Raw genomic sequence first — 19,579 nt, forward strand, 5'->3', positions numbered from 1 at the left:
TGCTAGTTTAATAAACACTAGTTTTCTCTGATTTCCACCTGGTGATAATCCTTCCCCCCAGACATTCCCCTGCCCCAGATCTTAATGTAGCCTTCTCAGAGGGGACTGTGCTGGCCACCTTAAGATAAGTCTCAGTCGTTTCTTTCATACCATTGACCACAACTTCCAGAAAGTGCCAGGGATGGTTTGTGTTTGGCACCTCGTGCCCACTTAGTGGTCTTGAGTGACTGGTTCCTGTTAAGAACCAGGTTTGCCTCCACATTTACCTTGTTGCTCAGATTTATGAAGGGTGCCAGGGCCTGAAATTTGAGTTTGGGGTTCTTTTTTTCTTTAACCATACAATAATGGGGGTACAGGCCAGAGGCGCAGGAGGGTGAGAGAATTCATCAGAGACAGAGCGGGGAGCAGAAAACAGACTGAAACATTGTTGAGGGGAACAGCGGGCGAAACAGGAGGGGTCTGCCACCTGTGGGTATCTCCCTGGCCGCTGGGTATCTTTGCTGCCGCGAATCAAGCCGCTTCCCAGCTCTGTGCTCAACCCTCTGCGGTCAACCCTCTGCGCCACCTGGGAGGCCCCGGGGTTCTTATCCTTTCTCATTTAATAGAATTCAACCTATTTTATTTATTTTTAATTTAAATTTTATTTTTATATTCTCCATATAATTACAACCTCCTTATTTTGACCCCAATCCCTCCTTTCCCCGCCCCCCACCTCCCATAGAGTGTCTCTGGTTCATGGTTGGTTGTTGATTTTGATATTTTCTTTCTTAATAGTTATTCTTTTTCCTGGTCCTTTATTTAAGTTTTCTAGATTCGTGCTATGAGTGAGACCAGAATTCAACCCATTTTCAATTGAAGAAAAGGCTTTCAGGCCTGTGTCTGAGGATGGGGGTTGTGGGGTGTGTGCTCCCTCATACCCCCCCCCCCCTTGCAGGTCAGAGGTCTAGCACCCCTCTCGAAATAACAGCATTCAGTCGCGGCAGGATGTTCCACGTTTCATGTTAGAAAACCTGACTTTCACCGAGGTGTTTTCAGACCGGCGCTGCCGTCCACACACGGCCTCTAGAATAAAACCAGCGCGGGAACAAAAGGAACTTGGCACACTGCCCCCTCCCACGCTGGGAAGCACACAAACTGATGTTGGGGTCTGGCAGGCCCCCCATCCAATCACTCGTGGCTGGGTCTCACTTGTACCACGACGCGGGGGGAGGCCTCTGAGAGCCCGCCGGGCGCCGGACCCTCAGGGCGCCACGTAGCTGCCAAGGGGCGGCTTGCCAGCGGGTTCTCACAGATTCCCCTCCCTCCGCGCCTTCTACCGCCTCTTCGGGCCTCGGATTGGCCAGACCCAGGGGCGGGCCAGCCGAGCGCCCCACCGCGCAGGCGCGCGCCTTCCCCGCGCCCGCCCGCGGGCCCCACCCCCTTTTTCCAACTCGGGCGGAATACTGAACTGTCGTGCGTATGCCTTCTATGCCGTCCTCGCTTTCCGGCAGCTGTTTCTCTACGGCTCTCCCCTGACCGCCCCCTCCCTTCTCTCCCTGGCGGCGTACTTTGCGGCAGCGCCAAGAGCCCCACCCCCTTTCTCTGCGGAATCACCATGGCGGCTGGGGTGAGTTTGCCGGCTCTGGCGATCCAGGTCACCCTATCCGATGCCATCCTCTGTCCGAATGGGGTCAGCCGGCGCCAGAGGAGTTCTGGGGCCGAGTGGGGGACTAATCCGGAGTCTAGATACTGTGCTGTTGGAGAGCAGGGCTTCCAGGCCCTGCTGGTGGGGAACTGAGACTGGGGCTCTCCGAGGCCAAAGAGGTGGAAGAGTCTGGGGGAGAGGAGAAAGAAATGCCGGACCCTGGCCACCCGGGGCCTGAGACAGGATTCGGGTTCATTGCCGCCGCGAGACGTGGGATCTGGGCAGATTGACAACTTTGGCGAGCGTTTTGTGGGGCATCAGTAGGGACGGAGTGACGGGAAGGGTCTTTGTGGGTATGTGTGGCTGGCCGCGATTAAGGTCGTTCGTCAGGGAGGTTTGGGAGCGACAGAGATCGCCGGACGGTGCAGTTGGACCCCGCTGGCCAGGTTAATAGCAGAGAAGGCAACAGCAGAGAACTCACTGCGGGACGGGACCGGAGGGATGGTACGCGTGGCGAGGAAAGAAAGGCTCTTTTGGGGAGAGGAACTGATTTAGGAAGAGAAGGTGCCACCCGGTGCCTCCGTGGCTGTTCTGGGGGGAACTTGGAAATCTCTGGCTCGGTGTGTGAGTCTTGGAGACCAGGCTGATGCTTTGGAAGGGGCTGGGCGGTGGAGTAGGCGCTGGGTAACCATCAATGAATGAAACGGGGTTATGGGATGGGAGGGGTGGGGTGTATGTGAGCAGATGGAGTCTGAGGGAGCTACAAGTTCTGGATATCTTGGAGATGTTTGAGGGGAAGAGAATGCTTGTGGAGATGTCCTTAGGGAAGGTCAGGTCTGTCAACAAGCTTTATTTAGCAGCTGCTGTGTAGTTCTGTTCTGGGATTTGGGAAGGATTCTGATTACACATGACAGATAGCAGAGAAATTGATTCACCACGGGGGCTGAACAGGTTGGGAAATTAGGGAAGGCATCCCAGAGGTGACATGCACCGGGACCCTTCTCCCACTAATGTCAATGCCCTTTTTCTTGCACAGACCCTGTACACATACCCTGAAAACTGGAGGGCCTTCAAGGCCCTCATTGCCGCCCAGTACAGCGGGGCTCAGGTCCGCGTGCTCTCCGCACCACCCCACTTCCATTTTGGCCAAACCAACCGCACCCCTGAATTTCTCCGTAAATTTCCTGCCGGCAAGGTGAGTAGGGAAGTAGAGAGGGGCCTCTGGTCTTGAGAAACCTAGGAACCATCAGATTCTATCACTCTGAAGATGCCTTCCATCTTTAAGTGGGAGCTTTCTGTGTTACTATTTTGGGGGCTGGGGGTACATTTCAGTGTGCCGAAACATGTATTTTTAGAGATTTATAGATTAACTTGTATTTAGAAATAACACAGAGCTATTCAGTGGTCATATAAATTCACATGCTTCTGGGTGTTTGCTGAAGGAGTTTTGACCAAGTGTTTTTAGTCTCTCTACTGTGCACATCTGCTTCCAGGGGCTTACAGAGACAGATAACCATGCCAAGGCTTGAAGAGATCATGGCTGTGTGGGGGGCCTGGTGATACTTTGAATGTTACAGACGAAGATTTGGTTTCTGGTCTTTTGCATATTTGAGGGACTGTAGATGAATATTCAGTAAGATCTAAATCTTTTGGGTTTCTTAAGTGTTCTGAGTTCAGATGGCAGAGGAGACCAAATTACTTAAATTTTTTTGGTTCCTGAGTTTCATAGTATCAAGAATTTAGCAAGGCTTGTCAGCCTTATATGAAAGCTTTTATAGGAAACATTTCAGTTCCTTGGCTTTAGTGAGAAATTACTGTGTATTTTCTCTCTTGACTGCTTTGTCGCCAGGTTCCAGCATTTGAGGGTGATGATGGATTCTGTGTGTTCGAAAGCAATGCCATTGCCTACTATGGTAATTTGCAGTGGATGTGGGAATGGGAGGGCCTGGAGGTGAGGGGTGTTGAAGGGGGTGAGCTGGAGTGGACAAGGTGAGGGATTTTCAAGGACCTGGTTTGGTGTTGGCACAACTCCAAAGTTTGACCTTTGCGTCCTGCCTCTGCAGTGAGCAACGAGGAGCTGCGGGGAAGTACTCCAGAGGCAGCTGCCCAGGTGGTACAGTGGGTGAGCTTTGCTGATAGCGACATAGTGCCCCCAGCCAGCACCTGGGTCTTCCCCACCTTGGGCATCATGCACCACAACAAGCAGGTAAGCCTTGGGGCAAAGCCGGGGCACGGAGTGTCAGGGAATATGAAATATGATCAGCTGAAGAAAGGGTGATGAGAATACCTGGGTTGTAGAGACCTAGTCTTTGGGGTGTAGGTTTGGAGCCCTGGGCTGTTGCTGGTATCTGGGTCCTTTATCAGAATATTGTCAGAGAGGACCCAGTGGAGGTGGTGTCCCATCGTGACAGAGGAGACACCGTGAGCAGTCAGAGGGGAGACAGCAGTTGACAGTGGAGTGGTTAGACTAAATGGCTTCAGAGATTGCTTCTGAAATCCACAGATAATGAGAAATGAAGGAGGACATTTAGCATTGAGAGATTTGTTGGTGAGACCTGGAATGCTTTTAGACTGTGATGCCATTGAAGGAGGGTGGGGTGAGCCAGGACATGGAAATAGCTACCTTGGTTCGACTATTGGGAGCCAGGGGTCGAATGGGACCCAATGATACATTTGTTCCTTTTAAATCAATAGGCCACAGAGAATGCAAAGGAGGAGGTGAAGCGAATCCTGGGGTTGCTGGACGCTCACTTGATGACAAGGACTTTTCTGGTGGGCGAACGAGTGACACTGGCCGACATCACAGTTGTCTGCACCCTGTTGTGGCTCTATAAACAGGTGAAGTCTATAAAGAACCAGGTTGGTGGGGTTAGAAACAAAGTGATGGGTCTTATAGGTGACCCTGTAATATGCTGAGAACGTGGATGTGAGGGCGTCCCAGGGCTGGGTAGGGGCCTGCTTAGAAAAAAGCAAGAGAAGTTTGGTTATATCCTTGCTCTCAGTTTGGCAGCCGGGATGTTTAGTTTGTTACGATGTTTCTTGGAGAAGCCCTGGTTGTGAGGTCAGAGGTAGCTTTGGCTTCCAGACTTGAGGAAGGTGGAATGAACGTCAGTCTTTGACTTCCCTAATTAGTGGCTGTAAAGTGGGGGTATGCATGAGGATTATGTTAGACCTGTATTTTCCCTTGTGTAAACTGGTCAGTCCTGGGCCCTGTGAAGTTACTGGAGCAAAGAAGATGATGTGTTACTTGGTTTGTAAGCAGCAGCTCTCGGACCGATGCTGGTCCAGAACAGTGCCGTGATAATGCTCTAGAAAAAGCACCTGCTTCTGCACCAGACCCTGAGCCAAGGCCTTATGGGATGTCTTAGTGAATCTTAGTGCCTATTTCGTGCGTGAGGAGAAATGGAACTTGGCCTGGGGCTGCAGCTGTTAGGTGCTTGCAAGCACCACGGAAGTGCTGCAGAACGGATGTTGTTTTCGGTCTCTTGGACAGAACTTTATTTTTTGCCTAATCTTGGCAAACTAAAAAGTGGTAAAGGATTTTTTAATGAAACTTAAGTTGAAAGAACTGGCTTTTACTCTGAAATAAACTTTCTCGCTGTTGAATATTCTTTTACTTTCTGCAGTTTGCATATATGTGTCACATAGTTACGTAGATTGTTCTTACTTTATTGCACAGAATGAGCAATTGATAGTCCTCTGGTTCCTCCAGCCTTTATTTATTTATTTATTTTTTTAAAAGATTTTTTTTTTTTAATAGAGGCATGTTATGTTTTTCTTTATTTGTTTGCTTGTTTGTTTTTGTTTTGTTTATACATGCACTGGGTACAGTCAGAGGCGCGGGAGGGTGAGAGAATTCACCAGAGCCAGAGCGGGGAGCAGAGCAGGCAGAAGGACAGAAGTACACTGCTGAGGGGAGCAGCGGGCGGCAGGAGAGGTCTGCGCGCCATGTGGGACCCTCCTCCGGTGGCCGGGGAGCAGCCGGGGATTGAACCGGCGCCGCAGAGGCCGCGGGCAGCTTCGCAACCCAGTGCTCTACCGCTGCGCCACCGGGGAGGCCCTCCAGCCTTTATTTTTAAGTTTACCAAGATGTGAGGTTGTACGGGCACACCGCCTGTGTGGTGCCTATCTTGAAGGCTCCTGGGAAATGGAGTGTGGGAGCGAGCATCCATCCACTTGGACTGGACTGCAGAAAAGAGGTCAGGGAGTAAACGGGAGGCAGCTCTCCCGGGTGAGTTGGTATCTTGTTGGGAACCGCTTTCTTGGAGTGGAGAGGAGAAGATGAAACAAGGCTCTCTGGGTCTCTGGCTTGAACCTCTTCAGGACCTTTCCCTCTGCTGACTTGGTTTCACCTTCCCCTCCTGGCAGGTCCTGGAGCCTTCTTTCCGTCAGGCCTTCCCCAATACCAACCGCTGGTTCCTCACCTGCATTAACCAGCCCCAGTTCCGGGCTGTCTTGGGGGAGGTGAAGCTCTGTGAGAAGATGGCCCAGTTTGATGGTGAGTCGAGGAGGTTGGGGAGTGTGTGCCGCCCGAGCTGGGGAGGCTGGGGCGGGGCAGCCTGGTGCCACCTCAGTGCGTGACTTCCTGTCTGGCTTTTGGGTAGGACAGCACATGTAGTAACTACTGTTTTGAGAAGCATGTTTTTTATGCACACACCTACTCGCTTGGGGTGGTTTGGGGCTACATACAGTGCATGTGCTTTTGCCGCTGAGGGCCTCGCTCCAGATGCGCCGTGAAGCGGTGGCCGGGCAGGGTAGAGCCGAGCCCCTGAGCATCCCAGCTAGCAGTTTGCCTCCTTGTCCCTGCTTGCGGCCTGGATTGGAGGGATGTGAAAGGGGGTACTGACTTCTGCCTTGCTGTGCATCCAGCTAAAAAGTTTGCAGAGAGCCAGCCTAAAAAGGACACCCCACGGAAGGAGAAGGGCTCTCGGGAGGAAAAGCAGAAGCCCCAGGCGGAGCGGAAGGAGGAAAAGAAGGCTGCAGCCCCGGCACCTGAGGACGAGATGGACGAGTGTGAGCAGGCGCTGGCTGCCGAGCCCAAGGCGAAGGACCCCTTTGCTCACCTACCCAAGAGGTAAGACCTGGTGGTGAGGGTGGGCCTGGGAGCCCACAAAGGTGCCCCCCCGCCCTCCGCACGTGTGCCTTCTCACACAACACGGGCCAGAACTTGATGTTTTCCCTACAAAATTGAAGGTGTATTTTAGTTGCACGTGAAGTAACTTCCTGGATTTCTCCTCAAAATTGGGTGAATTTTGAAAGTAGAAGCAAGTTCAAATACTCTTTATGAGGGCCTCCTGGTGGCGCAGCGGTTGATCACTGGGTTGCGAAGCTGCCCGCAGCCTCTGCAGTGCTGGTTCGATCCCCCGCTGCTCCCCGGCCACCGGAGGAGGGTCCCGCATGGCGCGCAGAGCTCCTCTGCTGCCCGCTGCTCCCCTCAGCAGTATACTTTGGTCCTTCTGCCTGCTCTGCTCCCCACTCTGGCTCTGGTGAATTCTCTCACCCTACCGCTCTTTTTTTTTTTTTTAATAGAGGCATGTTTTATTTATTTTGTTTGTTTGTTTTGTTTATACATGCACTGGGTACAGTCAGAAGCGCGGGAGGGTGAGAGAATTCACCAGAGCCAGAGAGGGGAGCAGAGCAGGCAGAAGGACCGAAGTACACTGCTGAGGGGAGCAGCGGGCGGCAGGAGAGGTCTGCGTGCCATGTGGGACCCTCCTCCTGTGGCCGGGGAGCAGCCGGGGATCGAACCGGCGCCACAGCCTACCGCTCTTCTGACTGTACCCAGTGCTTGTATAAATAAATAAGTAAATCTTTAAAAAAAAAAAAAAAAAGAAATTACTTACTTTAAAAAAGAGCAAAAAAACAAATACTCCTCATGACTGAGACGGTGCCTGCTTTTCAGGCAGGTAGGGACAGAGCTGGTATGGGGGTGTATTGGTCTTGACCAGGCTCCTGGAGATTTGAGGTGCAGTGCAGGGAGGCAGGGGCCAAGGGCCTGGCTTTTGCTTGCTGGCCCCCCGTAGCAGCAGCCTGCACCACGTCCTTTCCTTTGCTCCTTTTATTCCGTTTGGGTGAGTCAGACTGGAAATGGCTCGATGAGAGAAAGTGTGACCATGGCCCCACAGCCTCTCTGGTGCATGGTCTCTAAATCGGGGGTGTGACCTCTCAAGGAGAAGGAGGTAGATAGGGTGGTCATCTGTCATTTCTTCAGCAGAAATGGCTCTTGGAAGAAGGAATGCATGAAGGGGAGATTTTTGTCTACTTCTCTACCATCAGTTCTGTCTTCATTCCCTGCCCCGCGTCATTTTAGCTTAAGTAGTACGCGAGTCTTTTCCATGGACCCTTTACTCTTTTTCACCCACTGCTCTGCCATTCCCAAACGCCAGCCATATTGGCTGGTTGGTCTGTGATCTGTGGGGTGATATTCTGACTTGGGCTAAGCTAGTACAGAGGGCTTGTGCTGTGAGGCAGTGCTTTGAGGTGAGTTGTAAATATCTTACTACTGAAGTTCCAGTGACAGTTGGCTATTTGGGGAGCAACTTGGAAGAGCTGAGAGCTTGTACAACCAGATACACCAAGAAGGCCTGGATGATGTAGCTGCCTACCTGCTTCTTCTGGTACTAAAGTGATCTGCCTTGAGCCTCGCGGGAGCAGGCCAGAGGTAGAACAGGATACTTGGTGTGTGTAAATGAGCTGTGATAACTCACCTGAATTACATGTGCTGTTGTTAAGCTTAATGCTTAAGTATTAGCTAGAGATTTTCACGTTACGTCTGTACACTGGATAGAAAAGAAGAGCAGTAAAGTATCCTTTTTGGGAATATTTGTTAATATCTGTTGAATTACAGTAATGCTTTCCTCGGCTACCAAGGTGATTTTCTGGATTTTTTTTTTTTAATGTCACAGAGGTAACTACATTCAATAACCAAAGACTCATTTATCCAAGGTTAATTCTAGTCTTTTTAAGGCTTGTCAACTAATTTCAGTTGCTGTTCTGAGGCTGTGGTCACTTGGAAAACATTGATACGTGCGCATGAGCAGTAATGTTTGAACTGTGTAAAGAAATCCCTAGTCCCTTTTGGGTGCTTGAGTTTTTTTGTTTTTTTTTTTTTAAAGATTTATTTATACAAGAATTGGGGTATAGGCCAGATGTGTGGGAGGGTGAGAGGATTCACCAGAGAGAGTGGGCAACAGAACAGGCAGACTTTTGAAATACACTGCTGAGGGGAGCAGTGGGTGCAACAGGAGAGGTCTGCTGTGCCATGTGGGACCCTCGCTGGTCGGCCGGGATTGAACCTGCGCTGCATAGGCTACGGATAGCTTCACAGCGCGGCGCTTAACCGCCTGCGCCACCAGGGGAGGCCCTGGGTGCTTGAGATTTTAAAGCTGCTCAGATGAGGTTTCTGATTGTATGTGGGAAGGAACACCAGACCTAGGGTCAAAGAGCAGATTCTTTGCTGCATCTAACCTAGGCAGGTTATACCTTACTTGTAAAGGGTTGGGGTGAAAGTCTCTAACTCTAGGGCGGTTGTAAGGAGTGAAATGTGTGATATCCTGGCATTATTTATACTAAAGGAATAATTGAACCAACTGGTTTAATAGGTTGATGGCACATTCATTCATGCAATAGGAGATTGTTAGCCATTAAAACATTTGCAGAAAATTCTCTGTAGCATATCATAGCATTAATGAATACATTGTGAAAGGGGCAAAATTTACATTTATCATCTTTGGAATATTAGCAGGGAATATACAAGAACATTTATTGTTATCTTCTTTGCTGGCATTTTGGGTCATTTTCTTCAGCCAGCATGTGTTTTGTGGTTGGGAATGACTGGAAGGAACCCTTACTGTGGGCAGGGAGGACCTCACATTTGACACTGGCATTCTTGGCTTCAAAGAGAACTTGAACTTTTAAGGGATTTTCTGCATCTGCACTTGTTTCTGGGCAGAGTGACTGAAGGACACGGGGATAATATTTGGGGTGGAGTCCCTTTGAAAATGTTCCCCACTTACATTGCTATCATATTATAGTGTGTAACCCCAAGAGGCCTGGGCGGTGAGGGAGAGGCTGAGATGAGTCAGTGAGCCTGTGTGACTCCTGTGGAGGAGCCTGGAGGGGCTCGGCTGCAGGCAGCTAGCCCTGGGGAATAGGAGTCCACCTCTCCACTAGAGGGCAGCAGTTAGCCATGCCTATCCAGCCTGCTGCCCTGCAGACCTGTCCCCAGGTCCTAACCTCCTGGTGCTCAGCATATTTAGGCTAGGGGTGAGGAGCCAGGGGAGCACCGTAGGCCCTTGTTCACACTGGTCAGCGTGCCTCCCTCATGGTTGTACACATCTGCCTGTCCGGAGACTTTGTTTTTTTTGTTTTTTTTTTTTTTTTTTTAAAGATTGATTGATTCATTTTATACAAGAACCAGGGTACAGGCCAGATGCGTGGGAGGGTGAGCGGATTCACCAGAGACAGAGCAGGGAGCAGAACAGGCAGACAGACTGAAATACACTGCTGAGGGGAGCAGTGGGCGAGACAGGAGAGGTCTGCCGTGCCATGTGGGACCCTCGCCAGCCGGCCAGGATCAAACCGGCGCTGCAGAGGCTGTGGACAGCTTCACAGCGCGGCACTCAACCGCCTGCGCCACCAGGGGAGGCCCGTCCAGCAACTTTGTTGAAAACACCCTTAGCTCCTTAACCACTCTTGGCTGCCTCTGTAGCACCCTCCCCTCATGGACCTCTTTGCTCTTGTCCTCCATCCAGCTCCTTTGTGTTGGATGAATTCAAGCGCAAGTACTCCAACGAGAACACGCTCTCGGTGGCGCTGCCGTACTTCTGGGAGCACCTTGATAGGGATGGCTGGTCCCTGTGGTACTCCGAGTACCGCTTCCCCGAGGAGCTCACCCAGACCTTCATGAGTTGCAACCTCATCACTGGTGAGAAGAAAGAAGAGGGTGGTTTGTGGAAGAGAAAGGGAGGGCGAGGTAGTAGGTGATGTGATTCCCAAGACTGAATGTTCCCTCGACCCTTCAGGAATGTTCCAGCGATTGGACAAGCTGAGGAAGAATGCCTTTGCCAGTGTCATTCTCTTTGGAACCAACAACAGCAGCTCCATTTCTGGAGTCTGGGTTTTCCGAGGCCAAGAGCTTGCCTTTCCGGTGAGGACGGTGGAGGGGAGGACTCTATCTCTTCAGGGCGGGAAGTGCACACTTTCCTTCCGGGAGAGCTCGAGGAGTGTGTCCTGGGATCTGATACATGGGTCTGAGTGGAAGTACAGGTGTGGCCCAGAACCCCCTAACCAGGCTTTTTCTCTCCAGCTGAGTCCAGACTGGCAGGTGGACTATGAGTCATACACGTGGCGGAAACTGGATCCTGGCAGCGAGGAGACCCAGACGCTGGTTCGAGAGTACTTTTCCTGGGAGGGGGCCTTCCAGCATGTGGGCAAAGCCTTCAATCAGGGCAAGATCTTCAAGTGAACACCTTGTGGCCTAGCTGCCGGCACCTGCCTTTCAGGGAGAATGGGGGTCATTAAAGGAAACTGAACATTGAACCCTTTCCCTGTCTTGCCTCCTTTGTGAGGGGTGCCTTCTTCAAAGGGGGTAGATAGGTCGAAGCAGGGTGTTTTCTATGCTCAGCATCTCCAGAGAGAAGTCTTCAGAAGAGCAGAAACAGAGGTCTCGCCTCAGTTGTGATTTTATTGCCACCTCCTGTGATAACTGCTTTTCAGTTGGGGAAGCTTGGATGCAGCCAGGGTGGGTGGTGACACGGGGCTCTAACTGCCCGATTCTTGGGGACCAGATTCCAGACCTTCCCCAGTGAAGGGAGAATGGTAAGAGCTGGTGTGCCACGGCACCCGCAAGGGTGCAGAGGGACTTCACATCCTGGCCGTGAGGTAGGCAGGTGGCTGTTGTGGCTGGAAGACTGCATGAGCAGCGAGATCAGGCACTCGGAACAGTCACTCGCCTCTTGGCCCTTCCCTGCCTGCAGATCATCTCGGGGCACCTCTGCGTTCTAACAAGGAAGTGTGGGATTCAGAGATTTAAGTAATTTGCCAGCGATCACACCTTGGGTGGAGGCCCATGGGGTGTCCCTGTAGCTGCCTCCTGGCAGTTACCCTACTCGGAACAGTGCTAGTTCTCCTTCTTTGAGTTAATTTTTGGTTATACCCCATTCAAGGATTCTTGCTGTTCTCTGACGTTCTGGATAGCTCAGCTGAAACTGGAGAGCTAGTCCGCCCTGCATCCTGGGGCAGGGGTGGTTGTGGCTGCCGTGGGTGTCCAGGTGCCCTTATCTCCTCCCACCCCCTGGCCCAAGCGCTGTGGGAGGCTCTTGGCTTGGGCGGGGAAGGGGCTGACCTGACCATGCCAGATTTGGTGGGGCTCATTGGGTACCCTGACACAGCTGCTGGGCCCTGCTGGGCAGGGAGCAAATGAGCAGAGGGGAGCTGTAATTTGGGTTCTTGCTCTGGAGTTTGCTCGCTGGCAGCTTGTCTTGAGCTGGATCCAAACTCCTGCTGCCTGTCATGGTTTGGAGCATTGGGGCTCCTCTTGGATAGGATCTCCATGCTGGCTGGGGTGTGTCCTGGGCTGGTTTCTGGGGCCTCACTGAACCTGTCAGACACCCCTCCCAAGTTCTGGTTCCCACCACACCCCCTTGGCTGGGTTAATCTTCACTACCCTCCTGGTAGCCAAAGATTTAGGCAAAAGACACCAAGTTGTTAAAGTAGGTTTAGGGTTGAGGGGGCAGGGCTGAGGCCCATTGGATCCCAAGTGAAGAAGTGGGGTTATGTGCTGGGTGGGCCCATCTTGGGGGCGCAGCAGGCCTGGCAGCCCCCGTGGACGGGGTGGGGGGGGGACCCCTGAGTCTGCAGGAAGAGTGACTCATCCACACGTCCTGCCTCCTGTGCCTCTAGCTCTGGCGGCTCGGTGCAGAGGAGGGCAGCCAGCTTGGATGAGGCTGGGCCAGCGCTTGGGAGAGGGCCAGGACCCGCGGGAGGCGGGGTGTGAGGGGTGTCCCGAGGGCAGGGGGCTGTGGCCGCAGCAAAGCTCAGCAAGCCCTTCCAGGCGGCTTGGGCGGGAGGGACGTCCCTGCCGGCCGGGCCAGAAGAGGTTAACAGCGGGCGTGTCCCGCGGCAGATGGGGCGGGAAAGAGGTGAAGGACATCTGGATTTGGTTAGGTCCCCGCCCTGCCCCGGGGAGGCCTGACTCACCGCTCCAACGCGGTCTGGGCGCTCGCGCCCCCCCCAATCCGGGCCGGGTGGGCCCCATTCTCCGCTCCTCCCGCCGTGGGAGGAGCGCCCGTCGCGGCAGCCAATCAGAGCCCGCGCCTGGGAGACGTCTCCGGTTGCTGGGCGGTTTTCCCGACGTGCCGGGGGCGCTCGTGCAGCCCGCGCGCCACCTAGAGCGGGCTGGGGTCGCGGCGGAAAGCGAAGGGGGCGCCGCGAGTGGGTCGTCCTGAGAACAGGGCCTGAAGCCGGAGGACAGGGGAATGGGGGAAGAAGGAGGCCTTTTCCTCCGCTTACTAGGCTAAGTCTTGGCTCCAGAAGGGGAGGTGCAGAAACTCGAGGGGGTCGCCTCTCAGGTGCCTCGACAGGTGACATCTTTACGCAGCCTGGAGTGTGAGCGGCAGCGCCCGCCAGGGGCTAGCTGGTAGATAAGCCAGTGGATACTGGTTCTAAGCAGCTATTTATTTTATTTAGCCTTGCTGGCCCATTCTGCCTAAGTCACTTATTATAAAGCCAAAGCCTTTAAAGTCCTTCCAAGAAAGACCTAGATTGTCTTCTTCTTTTCACATACTGCTTTGAGCTTGAGTGGGACAGCTGCTGCCTTCCTTGGGTCAGACCCATCCCACCAGCTGCCCACATGCCCCAAATGTGCCACTTCCCCTTTGAAAGGTGGGGGAAGGGTCCAGAATGTGAAGGGAGAGGAATGAAGCTCTTGGGAGGCTCCACCCCGTCATTTTTGAAATTAATACTGTGGTTTTCATGGCAACGAGCACTCTGTCCTCACACAGAGTGAAAGTTCACCCAGAACTTTCTCTCCACACCGCAAATAGGTTTTCCTAGTTGGCTGCTGCTTCCCTGGCTCACCCTGCCAGCAAGTGGCACCTCCAGGACACTAACTTCCCCGGGTTGCTTTGGTCCTCTGCATATTTGAACGTAGCTCACCCTCTTCTCAATTCTTCCCCTAACGTGCAGCTGAAATGTTGGCACTCTTGAAAGGTTACAGAAACTATGCCACCTGCTCTTGTCTGTTTGCAACCAGGCTGGCATGGCTCCTGGGAAAGGCTGTCATTTTCCTCCCATGGCATTACTGGGATGTCCTGGTGCCTCTGCACCCAAGGGATGGGTAGAGGTGGGAATAGTGTTGGTGACTTGAGAGCAGCACTTTCTTCATGAGAATCTCCCACAAGAATTAGAATTCCTTGGGTGGGTGGGCCTCGTTCCAAGGCCAAGATGTCCTTGGTGACCCTGTATCTCTAGATGTTCTGGGTCTTCATTCTTGTAGCCCTTTCCCCTCTGGCCTTCTTCTCCACCCTTCTTTGTTTCCCTGATTTCCTCAGGATTCCAAAGGGAGCTTGTGGACCTATCATGTTTGCACGATGGGCAGGCCCTGGACTGGTCAAGGGGCTGGATGGTTAGGGTTTGGGGCTATTTCTGATGGGATCTGCCATGGAATGTGTCTCCCTCTACTTCCAGCTGCCCCCTCCCCTCTGCAGGAGGAACAGCTGTCATGTGAGGGCCTCTCCCTCTGGCTCAGCCCTTTCACAGTCATCTAGCAGGCCTGCCAGGAAGGGGGTGGATAGTGAGGATGGGCAGAGCTGAGGGCTAAATGAGGGGAGCTGGCAGGGAGGGTGTGGAGAGGGGTGCCCACAGAGAGCAGAAGGAGGGCAGAGGAAGAGGGCTTGCCAAGGCCACCTGGGAGGGGTGTGAGCCGCTGAGCAGGCCAGGGGGCAGTATGATGAGCTTAGGGTGCCCAGCAGAGGAAGCTTAGGGTGCCCTGTAGTGGGACTGGATGTTTTGTGAGTGTCAGAGAGAATAGTGATAGCGGGACCCTGGCCAGTCATTCTCCAGGGAGATCCCTAGTTCCCCTGACTCATAGGAGAGCTACGGGGTATCTTCCTGCAAGTCCTCCTTTATGTGGGACCTGAGTCACCAACTTGTCTAGGGTGTTGGCTGCCCTAGGGTGGCAAGGCCTCTGCTCTGCCCCACCCACTCCTACTGTTAGGACAGGGGTTAGCAAACACACCCCTTCTCCCACTCTCCTCAGTAGTAACTATCTGTCTTTGACTCAGATTCACAGAATGTACCTTGGCAGGGATTACCCAAGTCGCCCCTGTATGGTACCCACATGGCACGGGGGAGCCTAGAGAGGGGAAGTGACTTATCAGGGTACACGTGGTCTCTTGGCTGCCCCTGAGTCACTCTGGCTCTCTAGAAGACCGGGCGGTGGGGGTGGTGGGGGTGGTATTGCCCTCAAGGCTGAGGAATGGTTAGGGTGGACAAACCACACCAGGGTGGGAGGCGGGCAAGGGTGGTGTGGAAGGGATCCAGGAGCTCCAAGTGGGGTGAGAAGCCAAAAGTGGAACAAGCCCCGGGCAGGGTCAGCGGGAGCGATCCAAGTCCTGGGCGGCCAGAGGGCACAGGGTGTAGCAGAGGCGGGACTTCCAGCGACAGGAACCTCAGCTATGCGGTGACTCAGGCTCCGGGCAGCCTAGGCCCTTCCTTCCCAGCCCCTTAAACCAGCCTTGGGAAGTGTGAGCAGAGGAGGGACAAAACCCCGGGCTGCACTGCCTTCCCCCCTTCCCGATCCCCGCCCCCCTCCCCCAGAACTGGGGGAAAGGCAGAGGAAGTTGGAAAGGATGGGAGCAAGAGAGATTCCAAAAAAGGGGAGAGGAGTTTGGTGCCCCCCTCTCTCCGGCCCCTCCCTCCCTGCACCCTGCTGGGGAGGGCGCTGGCTGGGGCGTCGGCCGCTCGTCCATTCCCGCTCCCTCCCTCGGCTGCTGTTTACTACTCAGCCTGCCCAGCCCCAGCTCAGCTCGGGGCTCTTCTCTTTGCTTTCTCTCCCTCCCTCCCTCCTTCCTTCTTTCACAGCCTCATTCAATCGTGTTTCACCTCTTTTCCTTTGTCTTGGGCACCCGCTGCCTATTCCCTGATATGTGGGACTCGGGTCCCACATAAAGGAGGACTCTGATTGCTCCTGCAGCGTCCCTACACCCACAGCTTGCAGTCAGGGGCTGCCCTCTTGGCTGCCCCGCGTCCAGCCATACCTGAAACTTTACCGGCCACGTCCTCCCTGACCACTTCTGTTCCCTTTCTCTTGCCTGGACTGACTTTCTTGGCCTTCTTTCCTCTCAGGGCCTGTAGGCAGATCCTGGAGAGCCTTAATTTGGGTTCTGCTCCATCCTGGAGAGTTCAAATAGGAGCCAGCAGAACCGGGGTTTCCGGGTATGGTGGACGTCTGCTCCGAGCAACGCCAGACTCCTCTGAAAAGTGAGGTTTAAATCCAGGCTGGACTTGAATTGATCCGGAGGGGGGTGATTGGACCCATCTTCATATTTTGACTTTGGGTTAGGGTTAGGGGTTTTCAGGCTTCACAGTTGCTTAGGAAATGATGTTGGGATCCCAGAATCTCACCCAACTGGTTTGCTGTCCGGCTAGAGAGGAAGATAGACGAGGGAGTAAAGAAAGTGAACGGAGAAGGAGCTGGAGTTGGCAGGAACGCTCAGCCAGAGCCTGCCTGGTGTGTGGCTGGGGGGAGGTGGGGAGGTGGGGCGGCGGAGATCGCAGGTGGCTGCAGGGAGGGTGACTGTCATTTCTGCGCTTGTAAGGCTGAGGTGCCAAAGGGCCTCCACAGGGGGAAAGCCTGGTGCTAGAGACTTTGGATGGATCACACCCTTCACTTCCTTTCCGGTCACCCTCGGAGCAGGCAGCCTCTTTCCTTCCCTGTAATACACAGATTTCAGAGTAGGGGACCACGCTCAAAGGGAGGGGAAGGGAAATCCCCTGCAAGGGGCTGGCCCACAGAACTCCCCTCTGCGGTTGCTATGGAAACACTCACAATAGGAACAAAACAGAGGCATGTTGCCTGGCAACAGAGGAGCCCAAGATTCATCACACACAGTTTACACATGTATCAGGGAACCCCCTCCCCCCCCGGGGTGGGAGCGGCACTGCTGGGGACGCTGGGGTATCCCTGTGACGACAACAAGCAGTCCTGGAGCTCACCAAGCTTTGCCAGTGAGACTAGAGGACCAGGTGCGGGATGCCCTGAGGAAGGTTGGAGGGGTTGATCCTCCGTAGCCCTTATTTCGACAGAGCAGTCTGTGACCCTCTTGAAGATAAGGTTTTCTTGCAAATGCTGGGACTGAGGAGACTCTATGACTAAAAATTAGTAGTGTGTCTATGTGTGTGTGTGTGTGGGGGGGGAGTACTCGTGTCAAAGATAATGTCCCATTTCCCTGAAGACAGGTCTGAATGGAACTCCAGTACCAGGTCAGGGGACACCACAGTCTGCCTCTGGGTAGAGGCCTGCAGGTGGATGGGCTTCCCTGTGTCTGGTTCTAGCCCCCAGCCACCCCCAACCCCCACCAGGTTGGCAGAGGCTGTGTGTGTACCAGCATGGGTCTGCCAGTGGGGGACTGATCCCTGGAGGCTGGGGTTGGGGCAAGCTTTGCTTTGTCCTCATGGGAGACTTGGGGGTGCAAGATGTTGCTGTGAAAAGAGTGAGTCCTTTGGGGCTGTTAACACATGTAGCTCATTCAGTCTCCCCAGAAAGCTACTGGGCATGCAACAGTGCAGGGAGCACCTGCCCCCAGGGAGCTGAGCTGCTGACCAAAAGGGTGCTCTGACTCCCACTGGGACTTGTGTGTCTTTAGAAGATCACTACCCTCCCTCCCTGATATCTCTTCCCAGAGTGCAGATTGCTGAGCTGAGGTGAGAAGGGGCCTGCTGTGGTGTCAGACACCCCCCCTCTAAGGTAGCTTGGGGAAAGGGGTGCAGCAGTGGGTAGAAGAAAGGTTGGCAGAAATTTTAAAAAGTATGTGTCTCCTGAGCTCTAAATCTGAGGCCTACGGTGGTGGTGGTGGTGGAGGGGAGGGGTCCAGACAGGGGCAGGAAGAGCACAGGGTTGTGGTCACAGGGCGATGGTGGTGGGAGAATTATGGGGATGACACCTGAGGGGAGAGATCAAATATTGTACAAAATGAATGACCATGTAAGAAAATAAATAATAATAATCATAATCATAATCATAAAAAACCAAACAGACTTGGGGCAAATAAAAAAAAAGTATGTGTCTCTCATTACACCATTGAAATCTTTTTTTTTTTTTTTTTTAAAGATTTCTTTATTTTTTTGGGTCTCCCCGGTGGCGCAGCGGTTGAGCGCTGGGTTGCGAGGCTGCCCGCGGCCTCTGCAGCGCCGGTTTGATCCCCGGCTGCTCCCCGGCCACAGGAGGAGGGTCCCACATGGCGCGCAGACCCCTCCTGCCACCCGCTGCTCCCCTCAGCAGTGTACTTCGGTCCTTCTGCCTGCTCTGCTCCCCGCTCTGGCTCTGGTGGATTCTCTCACCCTCCCGGGCTTCTGACTGTACCCAGTGCTTGTATAAACAAACAAACAAACAAACAAACAAAATAAATAAATAAATAAAAACACGCCTCTATTAAAAATTATAAAAAAAATATAAAGATTTCTTTATTTTTTATACAAGAGCTGGGGTACAGGCCAGAGGCATGGGAGGGTGAGAGGATTCACCAGGAACAGAGTGGGGAGCAGAACAGGCAGACTGACTGAAATACACTGCTGAGGGGAGCAGTGGGCGAGACAAGAGAGGTCTGCCACGCCATGTGGGAATCTCCCTGGCTGGCCAGAATTGAACCCATGCTGCAGAGGCTGTGGACAGCTTCACAACACTGCACTCAACCTGCTGTGCCACCCGGGAGGCCCATCATTGAAATCTTTTTGAAAATATTTCCTCCCCTGTGCTGAGGAGGTGACCTAGAAACCCCCAACTCCTGTTCTAACAGGCATAAGTGTGGTTTTTTTTATGGGGGGAGCTAAGTTACCCCTTCTTTAGGCTTCTAGCCTGAAATGGCTGGAAGGTCCTGCCCCCAGGAACTCTCCCCACCAGGGATCATGACATTTCCTTCTAAATGAAGTCCGGGACAGTGATTCCTGCTCTGCTGCTCCCCAACCAGCCACTCCTGCCTTCCCTGTTGACCAAGAGGGTGGCCAGGACAAACAGTGGAGCAGATAAGCTGGCTCTGAGCCTGGGACACACTGGTGTCTGCTTTTTCACTCCTAGGGTGCTGATGGAGCCCAGGCCAAGACACAATACATCCTCCACTCTTCTTCCTCCCCCAGCTCCTCCCTCCACCCTCCTCCCCATCCCTTTTCCAGCACATACCCTCGGCCTGCGTGGCGTTTTGTCATAGCATAGCTGTCTTCCTGAAAACCTAATACATATCTACTCCCATTTTAATATACACTGGGAGAGCTTGAGCTTTCTTTTTCTTTTTTAAAGATTTATTTTATTTATTTATGTACACAAGAGCTGGGGTACAGGCCAGAGGTGTGGGGTGGGTGAGAGGATTCATTAGAGACAGAGTGGGGAGCAGGACAGGGGTATCCACTGAAGCACACTGCTGAGGGGAGCAGCTGGCTAGAGAGAAAGGAGAGGTCTGCTGCTTGGTGTGGATCACAGTGGCTGCTGATAGCTTCACAGTGCTGAGATTTAACCCCTTGCGCCACCAGCCACCAGGGAGGCCCCATAAAAGTCTGCACTTTCAAGGAACCAAATGGTTCATCAAGTTAAAAATTCTTTGACAAACGGTTACCAGCGGTTGCTTTTGGGGAGAGGGCCTGGGAAGGTGAAGAGGGAAAGGGTACATTTTATTTTATTTTATTTTATTTTATTTTATTTTATTTTAAAGATTTATTTATTTGTACAAGAACTGGGGTACAGGC

At 53.1% G+C, this 19,579-nt stretch overlaps 1 protein-coding gene across 1 annotated transcript; it reads left to right on the plus strand.

Moving 5' to 3' along the window:
- Nucleotides 1–1,467: 1,467 nt before the first annotated feature.
- Nucleotides 1,468–11,164, plus strand: EEF1G (eukaryotic translation elongation factor 1 gamma; the record flags this gene model as incomplete). Its single annotated transcript, XM_084242514.1, is given in 11 exon segments — nt 1,468–1,508; nt 1,510–1,606; nt 2,661–2,819; nt 3,474–3,537; nt 3,688–3,830; nt 4,319–4,462; nt 5,993–6,122; nt 6,494–6,698; nt 10,378–10,550; nt 10,648–10,772; nt 10,932–11,164. Coding segments are annotated over 11 exon segments (1,440 nt in total). The 3' UTR covers nt 11,091–11,164.
- Between the last annotated feature and the right edge of the window lie 8,415 nt (nt 11,165–19,579).

The sequence above is a fragment of the Talpa europaea genome, assembly GCF_964194135.1.
Source record: "Talpa europaea genome assembly, chromosome: 1".
NCBI classification, from domain to species: Eukaryota; Metazoa; Chordata; class Mammalia; order Eulipotyphla; family Talpidae; genus Talpa; species Talpa europaea.